General features: G+C 34.1%; 1 protein-coding gene across 1 annotated transcript; it reads left to right on the plus strand.

The window, feature by feature from the left end:
* Nucleotides 1–2,807: 2,807 nt before the first annotated feature.
* Nucleotides 2,808–4,349, plus strand: LOC122282544. Its single transcript, XM_043094477.1, has 3 exons — nt 2,808–3,407; nt 3,657–3,796; nt 3,878–4,349. The coding sequence occupies exons 1-3, from the start codon at nt 2,808–2,810 to the stop codon at nt 4,347–4,349; spliced, it is 1,212 nt and encodes a 403-aa protein (XP_042950411.1).
* The last annotated feature ends 7,404 nt before the right edge of the window (nt 4,350–11,753 follow it).

Consider the following 11,753-nt stretch of genomic DNA (forward strand, 5'->3'; position numbering starts at 1 on the left):
GTTGGGCAGCAACCAATTACATGGAGATTGTTGATGCACTGACCAGAAAATTCTTTCTTTTCCTTCTTATGTCAACCGTGAACAACTTGCATTTTGCAAATATTGGTTAGTGGTTGTACAATTTGTACTTCATGTAATGGCATTAATATGCACTACTTTTTTAGATCTTAGAGGGACCAATAACTTGTCTACGACCAAAAGCATCAACAGTTTGAATTTTTGTTATTTTTTAGATATTGTTATCATCTACTTGATTACGTACAGTTGTTTACCTTGTAGACCTTTTTAGCCCCTGATTTCCCTATATTCCCACCTCATCAATTATGGTAATGCTTAAAATATGGAGCTGCCATTTGTCAAAGTTGAAATATATAATGGCATGCATGCATTTGCCAATTTGTTAATTACAGAACCCCCATGCCTTTAAATACATGCATTTGGGTTATTTATCCTGTAACGTTATAGGCTTGATCTCAGCTCAAGCATTTCTCAACCCTAGAACCACACTCAACTCATCTTAACTCAAGTCACTAACCAAACCTCACCTTAGAGATTAAGCTCATAGATTTCCCTATATTAACATCACTAACACCGGGTAGGGAGATATCAAGCTATAAATTACCCATTCCACTTTCCTGGAGAGCTAAGTGAGACCATAAAATAGAAGGTCTGACCTACTCATCCAGTTAAAACTGACTTGTTGGTTGTATACTCTAGATGACAATAACTTGCAGTGATGGAAGTCTTGCTTCACTAATATGTTCACTTGCACCGAAATTCACAATAAATACTATTAAAACCACAATATCTCTAACTAATTCAGATTAACCAACAGAAGCTATTACATAGCTATCATTACCAGTTAGAAAAGCACCATGCTGCAAGATTTCAGCTTTGGAATTTTATTTCAAACTCATCTTCACAAAACCTAGTTGGAATCAATTTCCATGAATTCATTGAAAACATTCTCAACATTCAAGAGTTGTCCTGATTGAAATCATTTAATATTCTTTCCTTGCTTCTTCAAAATTACTTCTTCAACATACATAATGGCCGTCTTTTAAATGATTACTTACTGAAGCCGCACAAAATAATAGCATTCTTTCAATCCTTAACCAATCTCAATTGCTGAAGGACTAACGGAAATTTTTTCTTGTGTAGCGTTACTACTTACGCTCAACTGGCAGGTCATCCGCTATACAGGTATGATGGGCTTATGATTGATAATGCATAAATGTTTTTCAATTTTTCATAGTAAAAAATTTACTTTCAAATGTTTTTGTCAATTTGCTGCATAGTTCATTAATTACAAATATGGTTTTTGATCTTTAACACACATCGAATTTTTTCACTGAATAATGTCATCGTATTGCCATGGATGCTACTTGTTCAATCATCGGTATCATTACCACATATAGAGAGAAATTATGGACAATGATACGATGGAAAATGCCCGTGATCGAGACATATGGAATGGCGGGTTCGAGGATCGACTAGTTGATATGCTATATGAGGACACCCTCATGGATAGATTAAGGGGAGGGAGGATCGCAAATGGTGATAATGTAAGGCTTGCGGCACAACTCTCTACTGTGAGCCATAAGAAATTCAATTCTGAGCAAGTTAAGGGAAAGATTGATCGTCTAAAGCGCAAACAGCGAGAATTCACCGATCTTATGAAGCAAACCGGTTTGGGCTGGGATTCAGAGAGGAAGGCCCCTGTTGCAAGTGAGGAACATTGGGCAAATGCACTTCGAGTACGTTATTTAACTAATTTTTCCAATATATGCTTCACCAATTATTTTACTTTGATCTGACATCATTACCATTAAATGGGTGTTAGGTGAGATCATCATGGAAGAATTTCAAGACTTGGGGATGCCCAAGGTATGAACAGCTCTGCACAATCTCGGTTGTGCAGTTTCAATTGGGACAATGCATAGTGCTTCAACTGATCCAGCCCAAGACTCTGACGATGAGAGGCTCCTCGATGAGGAGATGCTAAATCGTGGCCGGCCAGTTACTGATAATGATGGGGGGCCATCAACCCGCATTCCAAGATAGTCAACAACACCATTTTGTGCCTCCTATGCAAGTGGAGCTCGTAGACGCCAAAGGAGAGGTCCTGCAATGGATGAGGGCCTTCAAACGCAAATGACTGATACACTTGAGGAGATTCACCGTAGTGTAGAAGTTAGGTGGGAGGCTGCGATGGAGGTGATGGAGTCTAGCAGATCGAGGAAGCGCAGTAAAGGAGAGCATGGCATGGAGTCTGATGGAGCATTTGATCTCCAAATGCATTGCATGAAGTTGTTGGAAGAGGTACAACCTCCCCTGTCTACTGAGCAATTTAACAAGTGCTTCGACCGATTGTTGTTGACAAAAGTTCAAAGGTCGTTTGTGTCTATCTCGGAGGATCGCAGAAGTAAGTGGGCTCGGAGTTTGAAGTGATTGACCAAGCAATGAAAGCAGCTCCATGGGGGACCCCAAATTCCATGAGTCTTCGAATTTATGGCTACCAGTTGAGCGGTCGACCAATTTTCCTCGGACGTTGTTATCATTTTAGTTTTAAATCTTGTTACATTACTAGTATGAGACATGAGACTTTTTTATTTGTTATTTTCAGCTAACATTTGAGGTTTGGGTAACATTTCTATTTTAAAATTAGACTTTTTTTAATGTCACGGTATTTATTACTAATATATTGGTATAATTTAATATATGGGATATTGCAATTAAATATCGCTGTATGTGTATGGCTAATTTTACATTATTTTATTAACTCCAATAATGTTCTTATATTTAGCATGGACAATCATAGTAGTTCGGAGGAAGCATTATCAATAGAGACGATCAGCGAGCAAGAGACATCAGCCTCTTCAATTAGGTCACATAACAGTGACCTAGAGGATATGATGGAAACATTAAATGGGTCTGGCGATGAAGCGGATCTTCAGGACTGTCACGCCATCTACATGATGTGGATGGCAGCTCGATTTCCAAGGGGTCGGTCAGCAATTCCTCAACACAATATTGGTCTACAGGGAGAACAATATATTCAAGGAATATTGAATGGAAACCCCCGAAATTGCCGCAAAATGTTTCGAATGGATGTTCCTGCTTTTCGCCATGTATGCAACCTACTACAACACGCGTTAACTATGAACCCTACAGAGCGTACCTCAGTGGAGGAATCGGTAGGCATCTTTTGCCTTGTTGTTGGCCATGCACAAGGTCAACGAATCGTTGGGGACCGGTTCCAACATTCAACTGAAACTATTAATCGACATGTAAAGACAGTTATGCGGGCGCTACATAAACTAGGGAGAAGTGTGATTAGACCAACACACACGGAGGGCGTCCATTCGTACATTGCTGGAAACCCCCATTGTTATCCATGGTTTGAGGTAAATATTTTCATGAAATTGCTATTATTATCTCGTTCATGCAAATAATTTTTTTATATGAATTTTAGGTTTTAATATCTATATAATGATTGGGTGTGTTAAATGATTATGGAGTTGTAGAAATGTCTTGGTGCTATGGACGGAACAATGATTTCAGCTGCTGCACCATCTCGCCTAAGCAATGCATATAAAAACCGATATAATTGAATTGCATAAAATGTGTTATGCTTATGTGACTTTGATATGAAGTTCACGTATGTGTATACTGGATGGGAGGGAACAGCCCATGATGCACGAGTTTTCTTGGATGCTTTGAACCGCGGTCGGAATCGGTTTCCATGGCCCCCGCAAGGTACAGTTAAACCCACAACAATATGGTGCAGTTGCAGGTTGAATTTTATGAATATGTAACGTTTTGAAGACAATAATTAAAAATGTTAATCATACAATTTTGGGTTATTGTGTTCAAGATATTATTATCTTGTGGACTCTGCGTTTCCATGCATTGAGAAGTTTATGCCTCCTTATCCACGAGAAAGGTATCATCAGTCTGACCGTGTTAGTGGACGGAATTTTCGAGGGTATAGAGATTATTTCAATTTTCGTCATTCATCGCTGTGGAATATTATTGAACATACATTTGCATTATTGAAGAATCGATTTCAAATATTATCGACGATGCCTCATTATCGCCCAACCAGACAAGGGATGCTCGTCACTGCATGTTGTACCCTACACAATCTTATTAAAACGGTGATGCCATACAATGAGTTTATTCAGCATGCATTAACAATGCAACTTAATGGAGATGGTTCTATTGGAGAAGAAGAAGCGGGCGAGACGTCTGAAGTGGTCGACATGTCCCATGAGTCAGCTGGAGCTATGGCTACACAGAGGGATGAGATTGCCATTCCGATGTGGGCATATAGGAATGGCCAATGATTACGTACTTTAGCAGACCATGCTATTCTCTTTTGTATGCTTGTTTATTTGCTCAAAAGTGACTTTTATGAATATGTTACTCGGAAATTATTATCTTGTACAATATTGGGTTATTTCGAGTAACCCAATATTTGCTCAAAAAATGACTTTTATGAATATTCATAAAAGAAATTATTATCTTGTAGAATATTGGGTTATTTGGAGTAATCGCTAATTTGCATAAAAAATGACCTTTTATGAATATGATCCTAGAGGGGAAATTATTACCTTGTTCAATATTGGGTAATTTCGAGTAATCGCTAATACATTCAAAAAATGAGCATTATGAATACATTCATCGGAAATTGTTATCTTACAGAATTATTGGGTTATTTCGAGTAATCGCTGAGGAGGATCAAAAATGACTTTTATGAATATCTTGTCATAGGAAATTTTTTTCTTGTAGAATATTGGGTTATTTCTAGTTAGCATGGATTTGCTCAATATTTATTCGGAAGAATTTCAGCCAAATTGCAAAATTATAGAGTCATGTAATGGCATGTTTAACCACCTAAATACATGAACACAAACTTTTATCTCGAAATATTCGTCATACACAAATAATATTGTTTATCAGAGAACGCTACAAGTAAAGTACATAAAATATAGAGTCGTACATTGAGGGATTTGGTGACTTTGGCTTCCACTAACATTGTCTATCAGTTTTACACATAAAAGTAAAACTGACTTTCTAGCAAAAATCTACATACACATTTACAAGTAAAATATTAATATAGCATTAAACGATTTTCATTATCATTAACTTTTGAAAGTTTTAAACTAACTAATAAGGCAAAAAATAAAACCCAAGATGCAATCAAGCAGCATTTGTACTTCTTCTTCACTGCTCGAATTTTTGCATACGGTATTCTTGCGCGTTCATCCGCTATCCTTTCATTTCTTCGTTCAGCTAATTCTAAAGTGCGCTTACAACATTCCGATTGTGACATTACAAGATCAACCCATTCAAAAAATGTGCACCAATTTTGACCCTTATAATATCGACAATTAAAAAATCACCGACCAAAACTCTTGGGGTTGCCAGAAGTCCGCAATTTGGCGGGAATGCCACAATAACATAAAGGCTATCGAGCCAAAATGATATCATCTTCTAGCCTGGTAGGATATGAATTGTTTATGGATACACCGCTACTACTTCTCATATTTCTTGCAAAAAAAAAAAAAAAAGCAGTAAATACACTTCATCATTTATGTAACTAGAAATGAGGGTGTTATATGGTACAAAGGGCTGCAAGAAGTGGCAGTTTGGGTGATGGGAAATGATAAATTACGTACAATATTTGACCATGTAATAATTATAGTTCTTGTGATTAGTTACTATGATGGTGAGGAAATGAGACGGTAAATTATACGTAATGGAAAAACTATAGGGGAAATTAGGCCTATAACCCCACTTGTTAGAACCGGGTTTCACACAGATTTCGGTTATAATCTAGCTTGCAAATTGGAAATGTTTGCTAAATTGCAGAAGACATAAAACAACAGTGATGTAACATGCTAAAAAAACCCAACATATAAACCCACAATAACCTCTCGACAACTTAACAGCCAATTATCAGCCAAATTCCAACTACCCGAAACAGCCAACCAGCCATTTGCAAATTGTTACGTAGATCCAAACTGAAAAAGAATCCTTGGCTAGCCCCCAATCCCAAACATCCAACAATCCAAGCATGAAGTGAGAGTTTTTGGTTTTAGCAATCTACTACATAGTTTTATTTCCATTTACTAATATTTCACGTAAATAAGTACATCTCAGCTCAAGCAGAACATAAATTAGCAGTATTTACAGCATTCACGAGCATGAATCAATTCCAACCAACATAAAGATATTGGTCTATTGTACTTGATAAATTTGCCAAATATTTGCTGAACAAAACGTGCCAATGGTGAAAAGTTGGGAATTAACTTATCCGTATAATCTATTCATGTTTGGTATGAAAAGTAAAAGAACAAAATAAAATGTAATGTTTAATGATGATAACTCTGTTTATTACTCAAGAATGTGGAATCGATTTCGTTAATCTGAAACTGGAATTCAAGACTCATTACCTTCAATTCATAGTGGAATGATAACTATGCCGTGTGCATCTCCTTACCAGGTATGTTAATCAGACAAGAAGACGGCAAAAAACAACTTCACTCAAACCCTAGAACCTAATAGAAACAGAGAATCTCCGGCCTTACTAGCAATGCTTTCTATAAAATTTCAAACGCAAAAGGTAATTGCAAAATTAGAGATCCCCAAATAACTTTAAAAGTATAGGAAAAAAATGGACAAATTCTGAAAGTGGAAGAAATCGAATGGACTCCAAGGATGCAAACATGTTGGTGGGAAAAGTTTATCAGAAACCCGATTGATCAAAATTTTTGTCTGGAAACAAGAAGAGTATTGCAAGACACCTTGAGAATGTAGAAAGGCCGGTAAGTTCGCAACATGTGAGAAGTGTGAATCTTACCAGCCGTTGCGAATCGATTTCAGATCCACAGACAGAACACAGAGTCGGGGCACTATGTTTAAATGGATGTCCAGAAACACGGGCAACAAATTGTACGCTACGCACATGTAATCGTCGCCGTTTAAGGACTACAAAGTTCAGTGCTGTTTGAGGGAGAGAGACAGAGATCCGTCAGAGAGGAAACAGAGAACCCAGTGATTTTTTCACGAGAATTTTTGTGGACTGTTGTTGGTGTATAACCCTATAAATGGAAGTTTCAAACAGAAAATGGAAACTCATCTCTTACCGATTGTCCTTCTCGATGGAAGCCGCTTTACTCAGAAACCCACTTGAAGATGAATTCGGTGAAGATGTAGCAGCAAACCCTGATGAGGAAGGGGGAAGGAAAAGGGCTGGTTTCATCATAGTTCAGAACCACGTGAATGTCAGCCTCGGGATGTGAAGGCTGGTGGGCCCATGATAATCGGTCTCTTTTTCGTTTTCCAAGATGAAAATTTTCATCTTCACTTTATTTCCAAACACATTTATATAGGCCCCACTGAGAATTTTTTAAAATCAGACTCCGAAATTTTTTGTAAATAATTTTAACACTATTCACAAAAATCTCAAAATTCTCATCTCATCTCAACTCCCAAACCAGCCCTTACATGCAGTGCAACGCGTTTGAGATTTTGTGACTTACATTTTGGCTTGAAAATGGTAGATTTGGCATTTGAATCTTTGATCGTGTTCAAATGGCTATATTGGCGTATCAGATTATATAAAATAAAGTTATTATATTCACAAGTTGGTATATAAAATGTAACATTCACATCACTTAAATGATAAAATTTGATTTTATAATATCTAAATTTTAAATCAAATTATGTCATGTAAATATTATATTAACAAAAATTTTATGTGTAGTTATTTTTTACGTATTTTTGTATATTATTAATGTGATTGGTTGCGTTATTTTTTTAATATAAAATAATTATTTTGATCAATTACATTAATAAATTGCATAAAAAATATTAACAAAAAAATATATGTATAACTTCTATATAAAAAAATGTTGTTAGATGGGCGTCGTGATGATTCGTAGAGCTGGAAAAGAAGCGAGGGAATCAGTGTGAATGATTCGCATCACTTAAAGATACCTTTGGGCTAAAATGTTAGTAGCCGAAGACCTTTTCATTTTTAAAGGCATAACAAAAGTAGTGGTTTGGAGTGGAAAGAGGGTATCCAATCCTAATGACCTTTGCATTTAATTTGCATAAAAAGGGATATACTTTTTTCTTAGGACCCTCCTCTCACCAACTTGACCGCAAAAGTTGCTCCCCCACCCCCCCGGCGCGGCGCCGCGTCTTTCCGCATTGCTCGCCCATTTTAACTTATCAACTTGTGTTATTGCTCTCGTCACATAATCTCATATTTATAAAATAATTTATTGATAAAATATAATTATATAAGAAATTATAAAAAGAGTTATATATGTGATTTATTTAAAAAAAATTGCAATAAACGCATTTAATAAAAATTTAATTAAAAAGTAATGTTAGTTATAATAATAGATTCTAAAAGCGTCTGGTATTATTTTTAAAAATGTAAATAAATCTAAAATTTATCTGAAAAAATTAATATTTTAACAATAAATTTTATTTTTAAAAAATATATATATACTGAACTTATATATTCTCTAACCGTAAACATAAATTTTTTTAAAAATTAATACATATTTCAATTAATGTAGTGTGATATATCTATCTGATAATAAAAGAATTTTATGTTAATTTGTGAAGTATTTTTTTGTTATTATGTCTGGAGCGCATGCATGTATTTTCCTTCCTTGTATGTATTGCATGGACCAACTCTTTTCCCCGTTTTGCTATCCTCATGTGTTGGTAGGCCCAATCATTGCGTACCACGTTTACACTTGCCAGATTGTGGGGCCCGCTCTAGCTGTGATCCATTTGTGTCCCGAAAATAATGGCCGGCTTCAGTCGAAGGCTGGAGCGCCACGATGCAACTGTTGACTTGATCGTCTGTCCACGTACGAATAAAATCAGGGCACGTTAGGAGTATAGGACAATAATACATGAGATTTTTTTATTACAAAATAATTTTATATTTTAACAAATCACATCTTGTTAATTCTGAATTTACTTTTATAATTTTTTTTAACGATTAAATGATTTTTCTAATTATTTTTGTAAAGAAGCTTATTTCTTTGATTAAGGTTAATTTATATAATGAGTTGAGGTAGTTTGTGTATAATAGTGAGATAAAATATTATAAAATTAAAATATTTTATATTATTTTTAATATTATTTTTGTATGATATAATTTTTAATATTATTTTTGTTTTGAAATTTGAAAATTATGATTTTTCTTTATTTTGTTTATAAATTTAGGAAATTTTTAATAATTATTAAAATTGAAAAGTATTTATATTTGTTGTGTTGAGAAATTGAGATAAGATGAGATAAAATGAAAATATCTTTCTATTAAAACTAAAACTATTGTACAGTTTAGATAATGAGTTGAGATGAGAAAAGTTAAGATAAAAATTGAAAATTAAATAAAATATTATTTATAATTATTATTATTTTAGATATTGGAATAGTTAAATTATTTATTATATTTTATTCAAAAATTTAAAAAATTATAATGACACAATAAAATAAGATAAGATAAAATGTTTCTTCTACTCTAAAAACCCTAATATTCTTTATTATTTACAAAAGAATTGTATTCAGGAATTACATGCACATTATTAGCACTACGATATCAAAAGTTACAAAGATTTCGATTTTCAACGCAAATACGGTTGTTAAGTCGTGTTTGGGACAGAGATAAGGCTACAATCCAACACAAATTTTATGTTTTCATCTCAATTTAATACAATTTATCTCATTTAATTATTACAATTTTTTAAAATTTTAATATAAAATATAATAAACAATTTAACATTTTCAAATCTCAAAATAATAATAATATTAAAAAATAATATTCTAATAATATTTTGTTCAACTTTCAACTCAACTCAATTCAACATCTAAACGCAGCCTAAGTCTGTACGTACCTCAGACTCGCATAATCTCTTGCGTTCAGATGACAATACAAACCGCTCGACTTCTCAAGCCGACTTGGAGCAACCTCTTTCCAAAGCAACGTATAGGGGTGAAAACCAACCCATTCGATACGATTTTTGGGAAAAATGGGCGCCGACCGATGAGAAGAAAAATAATGGAGCAACCAACCGTAACCGGTCGATGGAGAGGAGAAAACTGAACGTATCAACTCTGACAGTTCTCTGGCAACTCACGATTGGTTCTAAATTCCTCATAGCGACAATGGTAGTCTAAGAGAGTAGAGAGAGAGAAATTGAGAAACCAAGCAGCAAAATGGAAAAGAAGAATGGAAGGAAGAAGACAACGTATTATTGAAATAACATTTTTTGGTAAGTTTGGTTTAATTCCAAACGGCACTATTCTACCTTTTTGTCTTTTTGTACCTTATAAATAAAACAAATACCAAACGACATAAGTTTAATTTGTGTTTAAAATATAAATACAGAAGTTAAACGATATCGTTCTACTTAAATTTAAGTGGAATGCTTCATTTCAAATTGGTATAGTTTTTTTTTTTTTTAAAGTGTATTATTACATCGGCCGATTCAGTGGTTTGAGCCGACTTCAAATCTCGATCGAACCGATGACAGTTGGTTTTGTTAAAATATTGCCGCCTGCCAATTGGTTTTCTATCGGTTTCAGCCGATTCCAGCCTCCGGCTGTCAATCTGTGTTAGTCACGGCTGATTCCCCAATTTTTTGTACACCCTGTTGCCCAGATGACTAACATAAGAGGGGGGTGAATTGAGTTGTATTAAAAAAATAACAATTATCAATCAAATATATAATATAAAATATAAAAAAATACGAAATAGCAATAAATATAAAAAGTAAGGATAAGATAGAAGCAAACTCAGTATCTTAACGAGGTTCGGCTTCACTGCCTACGTCCTCGCCTCAAGCTACCCCTTGATGATTCCTAAATTCACTATTCAACCTCCTTCAGGTGGAGATAGAAACTTATTACACCTTTGAACAATACCGCTACAAAGGATTGATGTAGAACACCCTCTACACTTATAATCACCTTACACGTGGTGATTCAACTATTCCCTGTGTAGAACACTTTCTATACGTATAAGGGTTATACATACCCTTTTACTAATATAAGAGCTGATAGTTGGTAAGTTATCAGAAAACACTCCTCAATGAGTGAAATAAGAATAATACAGCACAAACTATATATATCAAAATGAACAAGGATTAAAACTTAATGCTTAGAGAAGAGAGAATGAAAGTTTTGAATGAATGTTGTATGCTCTTAGTGTTGTAAATGTGAAGCTCTCAAATGATCTATTTATAGGTATATGGGACTTCCTATTCAAATTTAAAAATATTCACATATCAAAGACAACATCATTCACTTTTTCAAAAAATTCAAATAAAAGGTTCTTCGTTTTCAATTGTCAAATATAACATCATTCATTTTTCAAAAATTTCAAACCTAATTTTTTACTTTTGGCATATGACAAAAGGAGTACACTTTACTTTTCAAATATTTCAAACCTAATATTTTATTTTTTGCATATGACAAAAAGAGCACACTTTACTTTTTAAATTTTTCAAACCTAATCTTTTTACTTTTTGCATATGACAAAAGGAGCACACTTTACTTTTTAATTTTTTCAAACAAAATCAATTACATTCTGCATAAGTCAAAAAAAGTATCAATTACTTTTGAAAATATTCAAATAAAACATGCATATGTGAAAGATGACAATCAATTATCTTTAATATTTTTAAAATTCAAACATTTAATCATGTAATACACAT

This window comes from Carya illinoinensis, chromosome 11 (assembly GCF_018687715.1).
Source record: "Carya illinoinensis cultivar Pawnee chromosome 11, C.illinoinensisPawnee_v1, whole genome shotgun sequence".
Taxonomy (NCBI): Eukaryota; Viridiplantae; Streptophyta; class Magnoliopsida; order Fagales; family Juglandaceae; genus Carya; species Carya illinoinensis.

What these genes read in the sequence shown, in the direction of transcription:
- LOC122282544 (XM_043094477.1), top strand. Translation starts at nt 2,808, where the DNA reads ATGGACAATCATAGTAGTTCGGAGGAAGCATTATCAATAGAGACGATC. An exon ending in ATTGTTATCCATGGTTTGAG is followed by an intron (nt 3,408 to 3,656) that starts GTAAATATTTTC and finishes TTTGATATGAAG; the next exon opens with TTCACGTATGTGTATACTGG. An exon ending in ACAATATGGTGCAGTTGCAG is followed by an intron (nt 3,797 to 3,877) that starts GTTGAATTTTAT and finishes ATTGTGTTCAAG; the next exon opens with ATATTATTATCTTGTGGACT.